This window comes from Lycorma delicatula, chromosome 1 (assembly GCF_047948215.1).
Source record: "Lycorma delicatula isolate Av1 chromosome 1, ASM4794821v1, whole genome shotgun sequence".
NCBI classification, from domain to species: domain Eukaryota; kingdom Metazoa; phylum Arthropoda; class Insecta; order Hemiptera; family Fulgoridae; genus Lycorma; species Lycorma delicatula.
The window spans coordinates 157,872,721-157,897,391 of NC_134455.1; the positions used below are offsets into that span (position 1 = coordinate 157,872,721).

The 24,671-nt window shown below is 28.5% G+C and overlaps 1 protein-coding gene across 6 annotated transcripts in view; it reads left to right on the top strand.

Moving 5' to 3' along the window:
* CrzR (corazonin receptor) overlaps window positions 1-24,671 on the top strand; it is a 1,123,351-nt gene that overhangs the window by 1,047,322 nt on the left and 51,358 nt on the right. For all 6 annotated transcript variants that reach the window (XM_075365578.1, XM_075365586.1, XM_075365549.1 and 3 more), the window contains one exon: window positions 11,441-11,619. In XM_075365578.1, the coding sequence (XP_075221693.1) occupies window positions 11,441-11,619 (179 nt within the window). The remainder of the gene's footprint in view (window positions 1-11,440; window positions 11,620-24,671) is intronic.

The following is a 24,671-nucleotide window of genomic DNA, read 5'->3' on the forward strand; positions in this document are numbered from 1 at the left end:
GAAAATAGTATTATTGTAATATCAGAATTATATTATTCTAAAAAGTCCAGTACTAGCCATAGTTGACGAATAAATATTGAAATGTTTTTTTCAGAACGTCTATGTAATACTTTATGAATTATTTCATTTAAATTTCAGAGAAAAAATTTATAAAAGGACTAACAGAAAAATTCATCTACAAAATAAATTAGAATTAACAAAATATCACTTTGGTGAAAGGTAACTTTCAAACTTGCTTTAAGAAGAATAAAAATAGATATACATGCATACATACTGGTGGAATTGATTATAATACCAGTTTTTCAAAATCAATTATTAAAATTACGGTGTTATCAATTTATTTTAGGATTTATATTTTATGGTATATAATTAGAAATTCTGATCTCATCTTTCATTGCAAGCAATTTGTTTTTGTACGTAAAATAATTTCTTCGCATGTTTAATCGTCTTAAAAAAGTCAAAAATCTTACACTATAATTTATTAAGATTTTCTTGTAACAAATTAAATAAATAATTCTTGCGCATGGTTTCCTGTACCAACTTTAACGAACTGTAAGCAATATTCTCTTCTATTTCTATATTTACTTGATTTATATTTACTATTACTCTTTATGTAGCTGAATTTATTACTTAATGACGCCTTCATTTATATTATATATTATTTGAACGTAACACTAATGTAATTTATTTTAATTATAAAGTAATTTCGACTGAAATAATATGAATGTATAAACAAAACAGATGAATAAATATCATATGAACCGTAACCTGAAATAGATTTAGTACTTAGTTTATTTTGTATTATTATTATTACCGTTAATCACATAAATAGTGAAATTAACAATAATTGTATTAAATCTAGCTCAATAAATGTTTATCTGTGTGAATATTTAATATTTACATGATTGCAAGCAATTACAGGTTACAACCCAGTTATTAACAGTCACTTTCAACTAATTATACCAAATAAATATTACGCCAATGATAAAAGGATCAAATGAACTTCAAATATATCTTTTTGCGTAAGAGGAAGTTTATTAAATTAAAAAAAAAAATTAAATAAATAATTTTTTACAAGATTAGTTTAAAATTTAATCTTTAATCTTTTTCCATAAAAGTTTTGTTTAAATGCATCTTGATAAAATGAAACATAAAAAAATGCAAATAAAATAATCGGACATCATTTGAAATTCAAAAAAAATTTCCATTTATGTAAATTTTACGCAGTTTGAATGGGTTTTTCCTTTTATTAATTTAAATATATCTTAAAATATTTACAAAAATAAATTAAAATAGAGAATTCTTGATTAATTGAAGGGTAAATATTATTATTATAAAATATGTTTAATTTTTACTCTAAGGTTAATATTTCCCCAAGTTTCTTTTGTTAAAATTGGTTTCAATTTATGTGCGTGATAAGAAAACAACACATCAAAAGAATCTAACTAAATTATAAATAACTAAATTATTCTTTTTATGAAACACAGATGTACCTTCGAATATTAATTTTCATGAAATTTAATTTTGTGTAAATCACATGGCGCTTTAGATTTTATAAATTTAAGGGGTCGACAATGGCCGATTCGATTGAATGCGAATTAAATTGTCACCATTGAATATTTTACTTTCCTCTAGGATTTTTTGAAAAGAAAATAAGACTCAAACCTTTCAGCACGGAACCATTAATTTTCGAAGTCGTTCTTAGCATAAATATGTATTGATTAACGGAATACTTGATTTCTTCCTATGTTCCTCGAGAGAATTCTACTGGTTTGGTAAAGGAATTACGTCATCAATAATGTTAGCGATATCTATTTCTTAGATGTTCTAAATCTAAATTAGATCTAACAGTTTATTAACCTACGACCAATGATTTTCTTGTAAATGGTGTAGATAAAATTATTTCAATGATATTACATATTACTTATTGCATTATAATATCTGCAGAGGTTAATAAAAGTTGAAATGGAAAAACCAGGTATGTCGATACGATATTACTACATAAAATATAATTACTGATAATATCTCACGTCATTCTGGAAGTAGTAGGATTTTAATAAATGAATTGTGTTTTCAATTAAATTCAGTACGTTAATAATTATGGACAAGCAAATAAACAAATTAACTTGTCGCAACATAAAGTAATACATCCGAATATAACATCGTAATTAATAAGTTTGGATATTAAGTAGAATTTGTGAAAAAATGAGTATATCGCTCTGGGAAAGGAGGTTATTATAGATACAAATTTTGGGATCAGTTTCAAATTAGTCCAATTTTCAGTAATCCAAATTTATAGCAATTGATTAGTTAATTAATAATGTTCTTGGTCTATTTTTATAGTAGTTTTATTCGTATTTATTTAATAATCTAAATATTACTAATTTCTTGATGTTGAATTTTTAAATGTCGCATTTTTTCTCCACCTTTATCTTTCTTTTTTTTGTGGTTACGTCAAGCATGAAAAACAGATATCATTTCTTTTGGTTTCTTTTTCTTTTTTCTGAATATTATTTCATTTTTTCCGCGTAATTGGTCTTTCTCTCTTGGGACCACTTCACTTTGTTGTAATTCTTTTCCTTCCTTATCGTTTGAAACTCAACTTTGAGTATTTTTCGTCTGAATAGCTTTTTCCTATCTTTCATTTCTTGTGCTTGGATCCCTAGGTTTCTGTAATTCTTTCTTCAATAATTCTAGGTACTCATAGTTGCTGTTTTGTTCCCAGAGTTTAATGAATATTTGTTTTTATAATCTCTCTTCTTCCATTCTGTACACGTGGCCCAGGAATCTCAATTTCCTTCTTCTTATAGCTTTTTCTATATCCTCTATTTCTTCATACTGTTTTTGGTAGATTTTAGTCTGTATTCTTCTGTTGTTTTCTTGGGGCCTTGGATTGTCTTTTGTGTTTTCTTTAACGGTTCCAGGTTAGTAAGCGTTCGTCTTCCCAAATCAGCTGATTTGGAAGTCGAGAGTTCCAGCGTTCAAGTCCTAGTAAAGCCAGCTAATTTTACACGGACTTGAATACTAGATCGTGGATACCGGTGTTCTTTGGTGGTTGGGTTTCAATTAACCACACATCTCAGGTATGGTCGAACTGAAAATGTACAAGACTACACTTCATTCACACTCATACATATCATCCTCATTCATCCTCTGAAGTATTATCTAAACGGTAGTTACCGGAGGCTAAACAGGAAAAAGAAAAGGTTAGTAAGCGTTATACCTTACCAATCTGGAACCTTCACTTCTGTTTAGTACCACTGGTCTCATCACTGTGACGTAATATCTAATTTTATTAGGCTCTTTTTGAGAGATTTTTGGTCACAAAATGTAATTTATTCAATTACTTTCTTCTCTCTTCATTTGCCGCTCTATCCGTAATCTGTATTCTATTGTTTCCCTTATGTATTTGAAACTAGACATTACTTCAGTATTTCAGTATTCTGTACAATTTTTTTTTTGTTTTGGTAGTTTTTGATGTTGGGTATTATTTCTGATTTTTGAAAGGATATCTGTAGACCTGCTCTCTCTACCTTTTGCATTCTCTAACTGTTGAATCGCTTCTTCATTTATTTCTGCTAGCAAAGCCAGATCTTCCGTAAAGACCAGACATCTGACTTGGGTTCCATTGTTTTTTGTCCCTAATCTTATTCCTTTTTCGATTTTTTTCCAGAATGAGGTTGAAAAGTAGAAAAGATAGTCCGTCTCCTTGGCTTGGACCTCTTTTATTTTCGATGGGAGGGCTTAGATGCATTCTACATTTATCTTTGGTATTGTTTGTGAGGGTTAACTCTATGAGTTTGGTTGTTTTGTAATCTAGCCCGAATTCATTCATCGTTTGTAGTAATGTTTCTGTGTCTAGAGAGTCCTACTCTTTTCAAGTCCACAAATGTAATAAATGCTGTTTTGTTTCGGGATTTAATGTATTTCAGGATGAGTTTCAGTCATAGGACTTATTCTTGGCATGATCTGCCCTTCTGAATTCTCCTTTGTATTCTAATTTCGTTTTGAACTGAGTTCAAGTCTGTTTAGGAAGTTCTGTTTTAGGAAGTTTTGTTCGTAGCCGGTAGCAGTGCGATATCCTTGTAATTGTTAACATCTTATTAATCATCCTTCTTGTGAAGTGGATGGATTAGGGCTAGTTTTTATTCCTGGAAAATTTTCGTCTCAACCAAATCTTTTGAAGACGGTTCTGTATTCATCTCTTATTTTATTAATTTGTCTAAATTTTTTTATTTACTACGAGTTAAAGTTATAGCTTTTGCATTTTGAATTTTAATGTATTTTTGCAGGCAGTATACAAGTTTCCATACTGTGAGGAGTAAGATATATGAGTAGGCAGTTGAAATACTCCAAAAAAGTCTTTTAAATGATGAGAAAAGTTCTTATTTTGTTGATTGATTTTTGAGTTGCCGTTATAAATAAAAAACACTAGAAATTTTCATTCCATTTAGTATCTTAGACTAATTTTTCGTGGAACATTTAAAAAAATTTTTACAGCTTGCAAGGGATTTAGCAGTAATATATTCCTAGTTCATATATTGTTCCCTTTATATTAATTTCATAAAAAAATATTTTGAATTAAAAGATGTGATAGAAATATTCCTGTAAGAAATTTATCCCCCTCTTCCATAAAATCGTATTATATATTTCTTATTTGCATTTTAAATATATCATGAGATATACATCTCATGTGATAAAAACAAGTATAAATTGCTCATATACAATATGTGAATAAATTTTACCAAAAATAGAAAACCTTTTTTTTACCAAAAAAATTTTTAACTGAGTTTAAGGCATTTATATCGAATTTCGATGGGTGGAAAAATACTTAGCACAAGGCAGGAATCGAATCAAAAATCTTCATAAGGTCTGAGTCGATTGAATTATCAAATTGATTAAAAGAATCCAGTACTTATATTGGCTTCTACGTTTTCCATGATTTTTAACTTATTTTTTATAATATTAATTTTGGGTATTATGTCAAAATCAGCTATTGTAACATTTTAAATTTCATCCTGATAAAAATAAACTGTCAAAAAAATAATAAAAATGTTAAATTACCTTTTTATATTACATTTAGGCGCAAACAGTTGAGTTGAAAACTACTTTTAGTTTTGGAGTTTCAGAAATAAAAATAATTTATTTACGGTATGTGAGAATAACCTGAAATTAATCATATACGATTTATTTATAGATAAAATATTTTGATCATTCAAAACTAAAGAATTAACTCATACTGAAGTAACGTTTGATTAATTCACAAAAAGTTAATTTAATTATGGGTGAAAATTGTAAAAAAATGAATAGCGTTAATTTACTCTCATTATTTGAATGTACATTTTGTCTTTCAATGGACAGTATAATAAAGAACTTTGTACTGAAATGATTCGGTCCAGGGCCTGAAATTTTTCGATTCCATTTAAGTACTTCTTAAATGTACTTCTGCTCGGTTTTTAATTCTTTTGTAATTGATACGCTAAGCGCTTTTCCTTTTAATAAAGTTTTTTAACAGGTTTCTCTTTATTACTTCCAAAGCACGTTAATAATACTTAGAAATAGTTAATTCAACCTTAATTATCTTGTCTTCCATTTGAATTGCTTCACCAATAACATTACACTTATTCGTCTCATCGCGTTAGTCCAGGTTGACTTCTATACACAATTAATAGTATTTACTTATTTTATCAATTTATTACGGTTCACTTTACTCACATTTCAGTTTGCCGAATTCGTAATGTCTCCGCCTTTCATCTGAAGGTTCTGGATTAGAATTTCTGTCAGGCTGGGGTTTTCCCCACAATGCGAAATTATCACTCATTCGGCTATTGTAATTGGACGTAAGTTTGTAGTTGTGAGCTTGCATAGCAAATCAATGGCCATTGCATGCCCTACTAGGGAAATTTTAAAAAATGGTAATTTATCTTTGCTTCCCACCAGAGTAAATATAAGCATGTGAGAATATACAAGATTGAAAAAAGAGGTAGAACTTGATTCTTCATGAAAAGTATATATTTTAAATCAGAAATTCATTTGATCATTCATCAGAAAAGTAGATTTTCATCCTTTGAGAGAATAGAGAAATACCCGTAACGGATTATTACACATTAAAGGGGAAGCAAGAACAAATAAAAAGATTAGCGAACAAATCAACTAGCATGAAGGTTAATTACGTGTTACGGCGTACTAGACGGCAGAATACTCATCACCATGGTCGAGTATATAAAAAATATACATGCTAAAAATATATTTAGATAACCAACAGCGGTTGGTTATCACAACCGTAAATTTATCAATATTTAACTCAACTAAGGAGAGATTTTTATAGTGGATATTTATCTTAGATATACCTGTCGAACACCCAAGAACATTTACTTAAAAGGTGTCAAATCTTTAAAGATATTTTAGTTAAAAATGTTAAATCTTCCTACACATTCTTGATACATGTCAACCTACGTATCGGAATGATGCAGACTTTCAATTTGTGGTTACATCTCTATGTAGGAGAGTAATAAAGATTTGGTCACACCAGTTATACTTTAATGTTTAAATTTCCTGTAATATCTTATGGCTAATTTTCTGTAATATTGTAATAACTGTTTCTGGCTTAGAAATCCGGATATATAACTGCTAGCTACAGAAACAAAGACATGACTGCTTACAGTCTCCAATTGAAAAAAATTACAATATGTATCTGAAAAATTTGAGTATTCATACAATCACTTGTCTTAAACATTATTGTAAGGAGTTCATTCTTCTTTTAAATTCCTGTATTTCTATTCTTCATTATTGTTTATTTGTTTTGTCCATTTAAAATCTTAATATAGTACTTAACTCTTTTCTTTTGAATACAATAATCTAAACTATTTTCTGTTCTAAATTCCAGATTTTTAGTGAGAAATATATAACTATCCGTATTATATACTGATTTTAAATGCTAACGAAATGCAAAAGAGCTCATTCTGCATAAGAGGAGTTTTTTTTCAGCAGATTTTATTGATAAAAATTAGTCTTAAGTATGACGTTAATTGATTTCATACGTTTCCAATTAACTTGTAAACATGCGCTGCTAACAACCAGCTATATTAAGAATTATCATTCAAAGCAGACAACATGCTAGAATCATAACTTTCATACTATAAGCGACTGATATAATCATACTTTTTGTCTCTAGGCAGTTTAAAAGTTACCGTGGGGGGAAACCCAATTATTAGACATGACTCACGTAATCAAATTTTAATGAAATTAAATTATTTTTTCAAGAATTTTACTACAGTAACATTTAAGAAAGGAAATGTTAAAAATAATTTGCTGATGACCTCGGCTGATGTTGTGGTTGACGCATCAAGCATATTTTTTTAAATTTTCAGTTAAAAGTATGAATATAAACTAAGATCATATCGTCCTCCAACAAATTTTATTAACCATCGAAACCGATCAAGAGGGTGGCCTTAGCAGACTGACTTTAACTTACGTGGTTTTTTCTTTTCATAGAATCACTTTCAATGATAATATCATCATAAAGTATTATTTCTTATTGATATTATAATATCAATATTATTAAAGTGAAATTTTTTGGTTAAGAAATAAACAGTCCGGAGTATTGACTTGTAGTTCGTCATGGTTAGAACTCCGTTTTAATTAATTAAGAAATTCTAATTTATGTACTATTTTTTTTTTATTTCATTAATTTTCACGTCTATATGCTAAAGAAATAATCCGCTATATTTATTTATTTGCTATGTTCTAAAAATTTATCCTTTATAGCTTTTTAAAAATTTTATCAAATATTCTCATAGCAGTTCAGTATTCTACTCCTTGTTGTTCTTCTTTAGAGGCGTAATAACTTGTCTGGTTTTTGGGCTTTAAAAAAGAAAAAGAAATACAATTCAGTTTTCAGATCGTAATGTTGTTTCGAAAGCACTAAGGGTAAAAGAAGTAATTATCAGCTTCGCAAGTAATTTTTCAACTAGTTTCATTAGATATGAACAGGGAAAAATTGTGTTTAATAAGAGAAAAAAAACAAAATATTTATACAAAAATAAATTAATTTGTTTTTCAATTTTTGATTAAATTTGTGTGAATTGTTTCACATTAAAAAAGTTACTGTCACTTTCATTTGAAAAATATGTTTTTTTTTTGTAATTGTTAAATATAAATATTTAGGAAAAGAAAGATTCTTTACATATCCAAATCTATTGTGCAATTCCCATTAAATAGTAATTTAAAAACAAAAATATCGTCAATTTAATTATTTACATATTAATTTTCAATTTTAACAAAATAGAAGTTCGTAACACAATTAATTCATCATAGGATGAAAATAAAACGACTTATTTATAAAAATTGATTTCTTCTGTAATTTTATACCATGTTTCCTTCCTCCACATTCTAAACGTGTGGTTAATTATTCTACAAAAATATAAATGAAACGTCGTGTTTTTTTGTTATTGTTTGTATAATTTAGTTAAAAATTAAAAATTATAAATTTGTTATCTATATTAATGAGAGAACCTCATTTCCAGAAAAAAAGTTCACTATTTAAAATGTTCAATGAAATAATTTTTAATGGAATATGACCAGAATGTGAATTATTTAATTAATGTTTAATTTAATTACTTATATTAATATTTAATTATTTAATTAATCAGAATATGGCCAGCATGTTTAACCTTTTTGTATATTTGTTAATGCAAAGCCCTCCGCTAATTCTGAATTGTTGCACAGATTTTCTTAATAGAATCATCACCACCGTAACCAGCGTTTCCAGCATTGGATTGCATTGGCATGAAACAAACCTTTTCACCTCTTCCTCTCCTGTCTACACCTTTTGTTTCTGTCCTCTTTCCTGTACGCACTCTTCTACCAATTTTCACTTGCATCCCTCAGACTCTCCTTTGGTTTCCGTCTCCCTACTTCTGTTTCATCAACTCTCCTTCCTTCCATCATTTTCTTCACATGCCTACTCTATCTCATCCTTGACCGTAATTTTTTCCTGACATATTCTCTCCTTCACCAAATCCCTAATGATTTAAAATCCATCTTTTCCTTTTTTCCCATTTACAAAGCTCATATCTTATTCCCCTTACACGTTTTCCCTTTTTTTTATAAATTTTTACTACATTTTTTGTTCAACTACTATTATTTCTTTGTATATATTATCTTATGCCATTATTATTTCAAAAAAAAACATATAACTGATCATTCTATATTTTAAATAATTTTCTTGCAAGTATCTAAGTGCAAAATATGAAATCTAACGCCGATTTATCTGTCATAAACATATTTTATTTCTCTCTATGATTATTTTTATTCTTGCCTAAATTTCAAATTTTTTTCTAAAAAACTACTAATATATTAAAAAATTTTTTACTCTCTTGGAGATTGATATGACTCCTCGTAGTTCTTAAGTTTCTTTCTGGTTCCTTTATTGATTTCCTCTTTTGAGGATCAAACTTTTAATAATTTTATTATTCCAATTCTCTGACATCTTTATACATATTATAAACGGTATTTTAATTATATCGTGAAATATCTTCTTTTACCCTACTTACCAGATCATTTACCCTCTGATTCCTTATTTCTTCAGCAGCTGTCACAATCTCTAAAATAAATTTCCACTGTTTTACTTTTTTTTTCATTTTTGCTTATAATTTTTCTTTATTTCTTCTGTCAAATATTTTTTTTCCTGATGTAATGGTGGATGTATAATTTCGGTATTTTCCATAATTTTCTTTCATTAAATTATATTCACTATATAGAATTTTGTTTCTAGATATTTTTTCCTCATATTTATCCGAATTAATAAAATGATAATGACGTTAGATGGTCATTAATCATAACTCACACTAGTATTTCTCTTTTCTATCTTACTTATACTAGCATTATTCCTCCACATTCTCTGTACTCTTCTTTTGCTTTATCAGTCTGCTTCTTTTCACTGAAATCATAGTTTGAATAACTTATTTTTGTATTTTACAGTGCATTTTTCCATGTCATTCCATCTCGAATTTTCCTTAACAATTTACAGAGATATATTCCACTTCCATTTTTTCGTTCATGTTGTTTTGTTTTATGTTATCCACCGGATACTAACTTATTAATCATTTCGACATTAAAACTCATATTTCTTTGGCTTCCATGTAGTCAAAGATTTTGTCTGTTTTTATATCCTTTCTCTTGTAATATCTCCCTACCTGCTGCTCAAAAATAATATTTGATAATAACTGTAGTACGTCTATGAAACGCATTTTTTTCGAATTATGTGATAACTTATTTATTATTAATTTAATTATTACCATTTACAAACTTAAACTATTACCAAATACAATTGAAATTACAGTAAGTAAAGCATTATATGCAATACTCTGTTAATTGATTACAATACAATCTTTAAACTAAACCCACATGTGAATTAAAAGTATGAAAAATACTTCGTCTGCGTATGTACCCACTCGCGCGTGTGTGTTACAGACCTGATAAATAACATTTTGTTTTTCCATGTAACTCCACTATCGTGTTTTCCTCCTACTTTATTCATTACTGGTACTTCCAGAAACATTTTCTACTCTTCCCACGATTCATTCTTTGAATCATTTATCAGCATGTTATCTACATTTGTTTGTAACGTTTCAATCTTCTATTGTTAATAAGTTATTTATTTTATAGTTATTTATTTATTAATGCTTTTGGTATTTTTTTTTTTTTCAATTTAGACCGATTGAGAAGTTCGTCTGTAAAAAAGTAATTTCATACTTACGCATGTTATACATGATAGAACCTGCATAATATAAAAAGATAAATTTATTGCTAATTCGGGAAAAGCGTTCAGTTTTTTAATGCTTAAAATTGAAAACGTTATATCTTAATGGAGGCTGTAATATTTCACATAATTTATTATTCCATTAGAATCAATTTCACACTAAAAAATTAGACCCTTCACCTATTGTAAATATCGTCGTGAGTTTCTGAAAACAGAAATTTGTTTCACTGTAAATGTTATAAGCTACGGGTGTATTGATTAATTCTATAATCAGATAAAATATTGTATATTCTACCGGTATTCACTCATTACCCTAAAATTTTCTAAATTATTCTAAAATTTAGTTTGACACAAATAATTTAATTGCTATTTGCAATGAAGATTGTGAAATTATTACAATTCTTATTTCCTACAGATTTGTAAAAATAAAACGAACTTATTTCGAGATTATTTTACTCATTTTCAAGATGGAAAAGATGTAATTATATTGTGAAATATATCAGATATTTATAAAAGTTATGCTATATAATAACAGTGGTAAGTTGTTTTGAAAATTTATATTTTCATAACAATATTTTTATTTATTTTTAATATAAACAGTAATAAATTTTTAATCAAATAAAATTTCACTTTTTATTTATTAGTATTATACATTAACTTTTGTTTTTTTTTTTACAGAAAGTGATAAAATGGAAGTGACTGCTGGTAGATTTGATCCAACAAGACATCGTTTAATACATCGTGCCAAAATGAAAAGTTTTCGTATATCAGTTGTTATAGTTGCTACATTTATATTATGGTGGACTCCATATTATAGTATGATGATAATATTTATCTTCCTTAATCCAGACAAACATGTAAGTAATAAATTTTTATTATCAACATAATAAAATTAAAAAAATTGTAAGAAATCATTCTGAATTGTCAATAATATTACAACTTTAAAGGGAAAAATTATCATGACACTTTAGAAAACAAAGCCCGTTTTAATTATTTGTACATGTTAGATTCAAATTTGTTTGTAGTTCGTTCAAACTACAATATTTTCTGAAAAATATCTGTTTATTAAAACATATTACTTATTACAATATTTACTTTTTTCTATCTTTTATTTAAGCAAACATGAAAGATAAAAATGTTATTTTAAAGAAACGTGTAAACATTTTTAGTATTCCACGTGTGCCAACATTACACCCGCGACGTGTTATTTCGCTAAAGTGCTACATACCTTGTTTATTCTGTTTAAAAAAGCTATGAAAACTACTGGAAATGCGCTGCTTGAAATACCTGGAGGTGCTTTTTCGACTTAAAATTTACGTGTTAAGATTGTTGTCTACTTTTTGATCAGTTACTTGGTCGGTTTGATGCATTTTTTTCCCCAATCAATCCTGACTTTTAATCAACGTATAGTATTTTTGCTTCATCCGACTCTTAAATAATTTGGTTTACGTATACTAGCTTTTATCTCCTTAAAATGTTTATCAAATTAAGGAATCTTATTAAAACTCATCAGAGTAGTTCTTGAAACAAAAACTTTAAAGGAGCTATCTCCTGAATTAAAATTATTTAAAATTTTGTCTATTCTCGTAATTTTACATTTTAAAAAGCCTCTGTAATTTTCATTTTTATCCTTTTACAGGTTTCATTTTAATAAAACGATTAAAGAAAATTAACGAAAAGAAAATAAATCAAAGTTTTGATCTCGTTTTTCAATTCCTCAATTCCTTCTTTTTATAAACAGGTTTCTTTTATATTTTAAAATTATATTTTCGTTTATAATAAATCGTTTCTCCTTACCTTAATACTATCTATTACCTTGTTCTTTTTACCATTGGTCCTGAACGTTTAACAATGGGAAGACTTATATTTAGGGGGCCCAAAATGCTTTTAGCTGTTATTATGCTGGCTAAAGCCACACACGAAATAAAATCTAACTCTACATATAAACCCTTACATGACTTACATAACATGTAATAAAAACATAATGTACGATTCCCAATCCTTCCTTAACAAATGCGTTACCTTCCTTTCTGAACGTAAGCGTTACCGTGCTGATAGCTGGATGGTTCGATGTAGTCAGACACGACTACATTAAGATAATCGTTTTACTATATTTGTTGAACGAATATACTCTATTTGAGTGAACGATCATCCCCTTTGAACAGTTAGAATTGATTACAAAATTCTCCTTCATTTGTCAAGACAAAATCTTTTTATTTGTCTGTACATATCATTCTGACATAATGATGATTGGATTCTCAACATGGTTCTAAAAGAAGTACGGATAGATTAGTTCAGAGGAATCTAATTTTTACTATACATTGAGTTAGACCGTGCCGTAATTTTTGATGCATTTCATTGGTTGTTATTTGCTGCTCGATACTAGAAGTTTACTTTGTTAATATGTCCACACAAGTAGAATTGCGATCCATCACTAATAAGCATATTATGAATAATATCTTCGTTCACGTTTATGTGGGAAAAAAATCATAATTTTAATTGTAACGGCATCATTTAATTCTGCACGCTTGAACCTTTTATGAATACATACATAAATCGTTGTTTAAAATTTTTCAAACACTGGTATAAGACAATCCGATTGAAAAAAAATAACGATATGTTCACTATTTGGATCTTCTTAGCATTGGAGTTCTACATTTTCTGTTTTAAGATATAAGTGATTCCTTTGTTCATCAGGAGCTTTTTCTTCAATGCTGAACCAGTTTCTTTAATTTCTTCAAAGTTTTGCACCTACACTTTTAGGAACACAGTGTGACGACTCCGTATGAAGTAGCAGTTTTTATCCGATAATACTGTCACATTTTTAAATCTTTTTAACTTAATAATATTTTTATAATTCTTTGAACCCAAACTCAGAATATTGATCTCTCCAAAAGAGTCAGACATGGCAATCTTCACTCGCTACAAAATTTCGATTCCGTATTTCCATAACGAAATAATTAAGATACGTAAAGAAGAATATATTGTTAAGATCATACCTAATGTTACTCAAACGCAGTGTTTATAATTTTATAATCTCCGATTACAATGGTTAAGCCATTACATACGCGCGCTCACACACAAACACACGCTCGCGCGCCCATACACACACACACACACACACACACACACACACACACACACACACACACGTATACATATATATATATATATATATATATATATGTTGTATAAATAATTATGTTCTACGAATTTTATTAAAACTAAGAGCTTTTCAGTTCAATCGCACGTAGTTTTTTATGTATGATTAAGTTTTATTCTTCACCAAATATACGATTTTTTTTTATACACTCTGTGAAGAAATTCTTCGGGTTGTCCTTTTGTAAAATTTTTTCACAAAACTTAAGTACATAATTTTCCTTTAACGAGTAACTATGTTATTAGAATTCGAACGAATAATCATTATATATTCTTACGATGCTCAATGAAAGTTTCTTTGTATTTTTTATATTTGTCAAAAATAAAGATTTAGATCCTTTTTGTTTCTTACGAGGATTTAATGCTACCCTTTAAGTTATCACAACATAGGCATTTCCATATTTTAACAATAAAATCAAAAAAAAAAATGTAAAACAAAATAATTTTATTAAAAAATATAACCGATTTTAAAAGTAAAATTCTGTAATTCTAAAACATAATTCTTTATTTTACGTGTTTAAATTTCGACTAGAAATTCTTTACCAACTAAATCATAAAAGTAATGACTTGTTAAACATTTATAAAATAACCTTAGACGTTGTCCTACACACGCATAGAAGGTTTTTCTGAAAAAAGTTGATAAATAAAAATAAGAATAATAATAAGATTTATTTTTAAGAATCTGTTAAAAAAATAAAAATAATATCAATAATAAATACTATAAATAAAACATTAACTCTATAAATATTATAAATAATGCAACTAATGCAAAATAATCAAAATAATTATAATTACTTCGAGGGATTGTATAAAAAAATAGAAAATTTTATAACACAACACACACACACACACACACACACACACACACATACGAGTGTGTGTGTGTGTGTGTGTGTGTGTGTTTGTGTGTACATTATTAGTCGCATTAAGCTTCTTAAATGATTATCCACCTTTCATAATTAATTTACTGTACGACCAAATTGAGATTCCAGGGTAATCTGCAGGCATATTAATCGTTAATTTACGTTTATAACCTTTTCCCATAAGTTTACTTAACCCATTCAGTGCCAAGTATTTTATCATGTCTATCCTGTGTGGCCGAATATAGAATTAATAGTTATTAAAATATAAATCATACTACCTAATTTAAATCGGTTTAGAAAAAAAATTAAATTTGTAAAAAAATTCCGCCACTTTTTTTGTGCCGCAACAGTTTCGTCACCTGCATTTGGAGAATAATCCTTTACCTGTGGCCACTGACTCAAGAGTTGCGTCCTGAAAAATGTGAGATTTTATTCCTTCCTCCACGTACAATTTTGTATTTTTTCTACTTTCGAACTAATCAATTTTCGATTTAATCAATAAAAACTTTTTATAAATTCCTTTATGCGCAGAAAAGAAATATGGAAGGTCACTCATTCTTACAACAGCTACTCGTTCCACTCAAAGGAGTTTGATAACCCACAGTACTGTTGTTTACAGTAACAAAGAAAAGGGTAAATGAACAACCTCTTATAATGAGATATATTTTAATGAATTTATAGTTATTCTAGTCTTTTGTATGAAATCAAACATTTGTTTTAATGATCAATGAAAGGTTCCCTGAAATTTTCAGAAGAAAGTACAAGTAAAAGTAAAAATATAATGAACGTGAAAAAATAAAAGAGAAAATTATTTTAATTAAAAAAATAATGCTGTTTCATAGTAATGAATATAGTTATATACATTTACGTAAAGACTGAACAAAATAAATGAAATAAAAAACTGTTACTTACATTTTTTATTTTACCGAGCTGATGGAACATATACGGTTAAATATTTATGTTTATTATGTATAATTACATTATATATTGTTTCCTACTTTCATGAATTTTTTCGTAAATAAATTACGTAAATTGACAGAAGAATGAAAATAAGAAAAATCGTTTTGAAAAAAGCAGTAACTGAAAATGACGTGCAAAAATAAAATAAATTCGTAGTTACATATAAGGATCATAGGATAGATATTTAATGACATATAAGAGCAAAAGAGTAAGAATTCGTTTGATGAAGATAGTTTACATTCGTGCAGGTAACGGACGCAAGGTTGGCGGCTTTGGCCACCGAGGAAACACAAACCCGACGCATCTATAGCGGGACTGAAGAAGTTAAAAATTTTGGAAAAAATTCTGGTATTTTTCAGTTTCTTCTTTATTAAAAAAACTCTTTATGGTCGAGTATGCCTCAGCACTCGATTCCTTTGCAATCTTCCGTTTAAAAATGTTTAATTACTTCTCCTTTTAGTTTATTATTTATGAATGACCTTTACGTTACATCATTTGTATCCTTCATATAAACTGTGTTTTATCCTCTCCATAAAGCTCTTATTATTATTATTATTAATGTTATTGTTTCAGTTTTAATTATGTACTTCATGCCATCAAATAGCTTTATTCGATTAGAATTCGTTCCATGAAAGAAAAAATATGACGTGGACCCCACATGACTTCCTTGTACGCCTATTAAATTACATATACCTTTTTCGCTGCACTTCATTTAAACTTATTTCATTTGAAAGTGACATATGATCCTCCAATTCTTTAATAAAGTGGTCAGATACACAATTGCTGAAATATTAGTTTTTATTAACTTCAAATATTTACACAGTTATTAATTCAACAATCTTACAAGAAATATTAGGATAGAGTGAAAGTCCCTTTATTACTCGTATTATCAGATCAGTATTATTCGTATCTTCGTGAATTTCTGATTAAGTTTTAGATTTCTGATGTGTCGTATAAAAAAATCAATAATAATTAAACTATTCCGTTTAGTGAACTCCTCCTGTAATCAGGTTACAAATGATAATTTTGACCTTACAATGTAAAATATTCAGTTTTTATTATTGGATTATTTGGTGAATAATCAAAAATGAAAAACAAACAATCATACAGAAAAAAGAAAGATAACATGAAGAAGTATATCTAAAAAAAAAGACAAGAAAATGAATATAAAAAGGAAGAAAACATTAAGAACAAGGGAAGAATAAAAAAATTAAGAGAGAATGATGAATATAACGAGAGAGAAAATTTGAAAACTAGAGGACGTGTACACAAATTATGATCCGAAGAATAATGTCAAACCAAAGGGGGATTAAATGATTAGCAACAAAAAACAAATAAATGAAATGATGATCAACTCCGACTTGAGAATATTGTCCGACAATATCAGAGGAGTAATGAACTAAAAGATTAGAATTTTTTTGCAATTTATTAAAGATGGAGCATGTAAGCCTCAGTGTATATGTTATTCTTGTAAGGGTCTATTTTTCAGTCACTCTGTTGTTAACATTAATGTAGATGAAATTAAACTAGAAAATCCAAAAATAATACGATTCTAAATTATAATTTTCAATTATTATTAAATAATCAGATATTCCATCAACTTTATTCTACTCGTATATACACATATGTAATAATGCCTTTTAAATTACATACACACATCTTTAAAAGTACAAAAAAATTTATTTCACTAATAACCTCTGATTTTTTTCAGTATATTTTTTTATTGTTATTGAATAATTATTTATTGTATTTTTTTACAATCACGGGTTAATAATTATTAATAAATCAATATATTTAATTTTTTTTAAATGTTACAAAAATTAATTAACAAAAAACATTTATTTTAATAAGAAAGGAAATGAAGTCTGATTCGAACCGATGTGCCTTCCCCTTATAAATATAAATAAATATTTTATTAATTAAAATTTCACTTGGTTATAACTCTAGAACCAATGAAAATAAGTGCCACTTATGATATATCGTTGAAAACCTTTCAATGAGGGCTTATTACTGCAGTTAAGAAAAGTCCGAAATCTATTTTTTTGGATTTTAAGTTTTTTGAGCACTTTTGGTTCAGTCGATTGCAGTCAAAAAGAGAGGTGCGCAACTAGATTACAATAGTTCTAAATCCAATATTTCAACATACAACGGCTATTTGTTTTTGAGTTATGCAAGATACATAACGTCTACGTCGACGTATGTAAGATACGTCTGTACGTACGTACAGACGTCAGGCCGAAACTAGTCAAAATGGATTCAGGGATGGTCAAAATGGATATTTCCGTTGAAATCTGAAAACCGAAAATTTTCAGAAATCATAATACTCACAATACCGCGATCACAATACTTCCTTTACTTCGTACAAGAAAGTAAAAGTATTATTGATAGTTTAAAAAGTATTCCCTAAACAAATGCTTGATTTTTATTGGTTGAATCTAACTTCAAAAAATAATAGTCATATAAACCTATAATTTAATTTTTTTACGGGGAGGGATTCAGTTACAACTTTTATGCTGATAATAGATTAATAGACAAATTAATGAAAAAAAAATAAATTAATTTTAAATGAACATAACATTTCGTTAAGTAACCTAAGAAGTGGTTCAATAGTCGACGATTGTACGTACTGATATTATTATTGTTGCTAAATTTGTATTTAGCTGAAAGTAGAATTATAAAGGAACATATTTTATAGTGAAAAACTAAATTATACATTACAAAAAAATTACCGATAGTAATTTCACTAACTTAGATTTTTGTTTGTATTTATAACTTGCATTTCGTCTATGCTATAAAACTTTTTATCACGTAATGGCTAGTAACGCAACCGTTATTTTTCTACAGATCACACACGCGCGCGCGCGCGCACATATATAACTTAAACTTATATATATAAAACTTATCTTAAGTTTTATATATATATAAAACTTATCGGAAAAATTCTAATTTAACAAAATAAGTTTGTCGTATTTTTATTACCTCATATACATATATGAATAATAATACTTAATAAGAACAGAAACTAAGTCAGTAAATAAACATCATATCTATATGTATACCGTATTTGCTCGAATCTAAGCCGCCACCCCCCCCCCCCCCCATTCTAAGCCTCACCATAAATTTTTAAGAGGTTTTTGTAAAAAAAAAGTTGATAAATAAAAATAAGAATATTAATAAGATTTTACAAATAATGTTTAACAAAGATATTATAAGAATTACTTCAAAGGACTGTATAAAAAATAGGTAATTTGATAGAGTAATTACTAATAAAAATAAAATTTTAATAACAAAAAGCAGCAATACATGAATTAATTTCATATAGGTAATTTAAATTGAATACATAATGATTACAATCTGGAGCCGGCATCAACGTCATCATTATCCAATATTAGATCTTCTTCTGTTACTTCCATGGCATTTGTGATGCTGCATTTTTCAAAGGAGTGCGATATTAGTTCATTCGGGATTTTATTTTAGACGACAGAAATCCATTTCGTTATTGTTGAAGAACTTGCCTTTTTTATTTTTCAGGAAACACTTAGATAGTGGATGGTTTGCTGAATGTAACGAGTTGGTCTTTGAAAGGCTTCATAAAAATACATCATCAACTGGCTGTAGTTGGTGTCATACCATCCGAAATTATCATCAAGCCCAAATTTCTTTCTTTATTTATTTATTTTTCGCTGGATCCGCTAAACATCCTTTAAAAGAATTTATTATAAACATATTTTTAGGTTTTCGGATAGTTCCTGATCTCTTGTTCCACATGCCATTAATCCAGTCTTCCTTAAGTTCGGAACTCATCCAACTACTCTTGTGGATACGTACTACCACACAATTGGGAAATATATCGTATTTGGCCATTGTTTTCCTGCTTAATATTAAAAATTTCAGTAATATCTTGCCGTCTGCCGCAGTACGTGGCATTACAGTGACACGTTATTGTTTTGTATCGTGTACTAATTATTTTATCTTTTTTTTACATTTCCAGTATTCTTAAATTAGTATGTGTGTTTTGTACAAAATCTAGATCTTACATCGATAAGAAACTTTTGTCCTTCAACGAATATATTTAAATGCAGTCGGGAGCTGTAGTAACTGTCCTATATTAAAGAGCTCTGAATAGTAATTATTCTACATTAATATAATATTTTCTTTGAAGGACAAAATTTTCTTATCGATGTAATACCTTAGACAACCTTAGATGCCTCTTATTTCTACAACATGAAAAATATATTTAAACAAATGAAAACTGTCTGAAGGTTATTTGGTTTCCCGTTATTTTATTTAATTAAATACTGCATAATGATGTTTAGTCATTTATTTCCATATCACGTTTTCCTTTTTTTTAGTCTGATTTATTGTCGTTTTTTAGTTCAATTTATTTATTTTTTTTATTTTTCTGGCAGTAGTGTTTTTTTAATTTTTTATTATTTTGTGTTGTGTTATTATTTAATTTGAAATCCGTATTCCTACAGAAGAATTACTGCGTTTTGCTTTTCAGGAAACTATTGTATTTCAGAGAAAAAGAAGAGGATTAGAACCATTTTGAGGAAATAGGAATCAAATGGAATAAATAATCAAAACAGTTGAAATGTTTTGGTGGACAAGGTCGGCTTACAAGGATGAAAGGATAAACGTATCTACAAACTTTTAAAAAAATGTAGGGGATACATTTAGTACATTTAGTACCTTTTTAATTTATTGACGAAGCGTAGGTGCTCTTACCACATCGCTTGAAATTTTTTTTTTCAAATTGATCAAAAGAAGTCGTAAGAATACAAAGGTAAAACAAAAACTCCATGTAATAATCCATGCTATCAGAAAGAAGGTATTCCACCCAATCAGTAAACGATGTGGAAAATCAGGCAGAATACAAGGGATTACCATGATCAAATGGGCATTAGCAACTATTTGAAATGGATAATTAAAATACTTCTTCTCAACTATGAACCGAAATCTATAATTATTACCGATATCAGAACATCCAGTCTGAAAAAAATTTCCATTTCAAATTTCCCGAAGGAAGAAATGTTATCGTTACGTAGTAGAATTAAGAGCGATGAAATAACTGATGTCTCATCTTTATTCTTCAATAAAAGCTAACAAACCGAATTTGTGCGTTATGTAGGGGGGGTCATTTTAGTAGAAAGGAGGATCATGATGTGTTACGGCTACATCGTACCTTCCTGATTTTAATGCAACTGAACTAACTAATTGGCCTAATAAACTACATTGCGAAATTAGATGTGTTGTTTAATATTTCAGAAGTACAAAAAAATGTGCGTGAAAAAATTGAGTTCAATTGGACCAGAATACTGGATTTCTAAACTGATTTCTACGGATACATGATAAACTTGAACGGTAATATTTAAATCCGAAGCTAATGGTAGATAACTACTTTGATTCCACTATTATTAATTTAAACAAATAAACAGTGGCTTCACATGATTTTCTGAGTAAACTGGAAGAAATTTAGTTAACTTACATACACTCCTACTAAATTATACTAGATACCTTTCTCTTTTCGTTTCCTGTTTTAGCCTCCGAGAATTACCGTTCAGATATTATTTCATAGGATGAATGAGGATGATATGTCTGAGTGTAAATGAAATGTAGTCTTGTACAGTCTCAATTCGACCATTTTTGAGATTTGTGGTTAATTGAAACCCAACCACCAAAGAACACCGGTATCCACGATCTAGTATTCAAATCCATGTAAAAATAACGGACTTTTCTAGGACTTGAATAATAAAAGTCTCGACTTCCAAATCAGCTGATTTGGGAAGACGCGTTCACCACTAGACTAACCCGATGTGTAATACTAGAATACCTACTCTTATATTTCGTTACGCCTCAAAAACTTAATTTTCCTTGTAGTTATTACTGTAAAGAATCTATTTTTAAAAGGATTATTATTTTAAATTGAAATAAATTCTCCTGCCTCGCCCATTTAATGATTTACGCCAAATATTTGGAAAATTTATTACCATCATTGTGAGTTGCAATAATAATAAAACGTGGCTGTAACTAAATACAATAAAATATAAACTTTATGAAGTGTAATAAAATTGTAAAACCAGAAACTAAAAAAAAAAAAAAATGCTTAAATATAAGTAACATATCAATAAGCATTTGTTACAGATAGTGAACTGGGTTGAAATTACATAATTTTGGTATTTTTACATTGTACCAATAATATTGTAAAAAGATTAAATGTCAAGGAAAGCTATTACGCATAATATTTATGTGAATAGTCAGTTTTGATATGGTCCACTGATTTCTAGAATTAAAATAATAAATGAATGAACCGCAAAAAGAACAACGGGTTAGAGCAGGGGAAAAGATAAAAATAAATTCTCTGAAATTGACTTTCTGAATAAGTTCATATTCTCGGAGAAAAATAATCACATAAAAACGTTCAATCGCATCAAATAAATACAAAAAAACTGTGATTCACTGATGTAATATGCACTGAAAGACTTAAAATAACTTCGACCGCGTAAAAATATCAGTACTGGAGTTGGTGTGGATAATAAAAAATTGTAAACAAAAAATTAAAAATTAAAAATAAAGTAAATTGTGGCAAGTTTCATTTATTTTTTTAAGAAAAAAGAATGAACAAAATAAAACTTAATTTAAAATTTAAAAAAAATGTTTAATCTTGTTTTGGAGACTTTTAATTCTCTAAAGTATTCTTTATATTAAATTTATCCATCGATAATATTCATTTCATGAATTCGTCAAATTAAGTATAAAATGGCTACGTATAATCTGATTAGGAAAGCTAAATTTGTATCAGATAAATTTATAGATATTACTTAATTTTGGTTAACAAAGCAAAAAGAATTGTTGTGTCTCCCACTACGATAGACGTGGGAGATGCACCACGTCTTTTCTCACCATTAAAGGCTTGGTAATCCGTTAAGAGCTATCTTTGGCTTCATCCATTTTCTTTGATGCAGGAAAAAATAAAAGTAAAATGAAGAAAAAATATATAAAGCATCTTTTCATGGATGCTCGCCAACTGAAAAGAAGTGAAGTTAATAGAATATCTTCTGCAAGTTCTTTATGCACGTTACTTTCTATTTATTATGTGAAGAACAGTGTACCCAAAAGTGTACAAAGGATGTCAAAGATAATATGTTCTAAGCAGGATCGAAGAGTTGCAGCGATTTCTTCCTACATTTTTTAGTTCGTTTCTATCTGCATCAGTGTATTAGGTCGGGCCCTATTTAGTTATATCAATTTCCCTGGCGAGACGATTTTTTCTTTTCAAATTGGATCTTAATTTAGATCAGCCAATAAAAACATAAAATATTAATAAGTAATAGGAAATTATGAAGCAGAAGTCATTGTCTCTTGTCAGTAAACTGGCGCCTAGACACACTAACGGATAATAATGAGGGATAATTTTTATATTAAAACTGTGTGTTTAGAGTCAACGTTCCGTCACATTAATACCTGGCCATTTCAATTTTCCCTATTTTGATAACATTATCGCTACAGGTGGTAGTGTTATACGGAGACAGTGCTATACGAGTTGCACGTTTTTAAGGTCATACAATATTCCTGGAATATTTATTTTTCAGGCCATTTATCTCGCAAACCACGGGAAAGAGCATAAAAATGACTACACTGTCGTATAACACTATCTCTTACGGTTAGACGTATGATATTCAAAAAAATTCCAAGGTCGTATGTGTGACCACATATTTCAGTGTAAAATTGTCTGCTCTTTTCATTGGTAAGGTCAAAAGTAGGTCATTCCATTTGAAAAAATCGTATTAACTTGAAATAAGGTTAAGTTCAAGGCTAAATCCAAGGTCACCATGAGGTATCTCTTCCAATTTGAGTAACTTTTGTTTTTGTAATTTTTTTGAACCCAACTCTGTAATTATTACTGATATCAGAACATCCAGTCTGGAAAAAAAATCAATTTCAAATTCAAATATGAAATATATTCCCGACGAAATATATTAACTGTAAATTCTGGAGATACTAAGTATATTAACCAAAAATGTCAGGGAAACTAATCACGTTTCTAATCGCATACCTCAACGCATTTTCTCACGCTAGTTGAAATGTTTCTTAGATTTCTTCTGAGATTGAATTTCAGGTTAGATTATATTAATTTATCATGTCGATGGGAATCATTGCATATACTGGTACATCTTCGTACGAAAACGTTTCTTAATTTCGGATAAATTATCCACAGCGATAGAACCATGCTTTTTTTTCTTAAAATAAAGTTAATCTACCTAAAACAGACGTATTCGACCTATCTAAACGAGTAAACCAGTAACAACAATGGGATCTTTTTTCGAAAGCAGACACATTTTCTTAACTGCAATTTTAATGGTAAAAAGTAGATCTTACTTATATTCACTGTTTTGGAGGCCAAAACAAGGTGGTACCGTGCAAAATTTAACGAACGGGACACTATAGGTATTATAGCGCCATTTGAAGTCGCATTAATAGGAATTTAGCATAATTTCTGTAGTCTGTAGTAATCTCGATGTACTTATTTCTGCGATTTCGTTTTTTTGCTGGTGCCATTCAACCGTCCACTGCGTTTGTATGATCTTCAGTTATTGTATCTCCTAAATTAATCAAGTGATTAATAGATTGATGAGTAAAATTGTATATAATCTTGTGTATTAGATAAAGTATCGTAACTACGCTAACAATCAGAAATTATGTTCATTGCAGGTCTAACAACTCCTTTGTAATATTTAGTAACTTGTCTTTCGTTTCATCTGAAACCACATATACAAAAAATTTGTCTGTTTCTCTGCTAATTCCCACAAACAACCATTACTGAGGTTAACCGGTCCCACATTGTATCTTCTCCTTTAAAAAAAGAGATTCATCTATTTCCACGTTCAGACCATTCCCGCCTATTACTACTGGGTTGCGGAGTAACA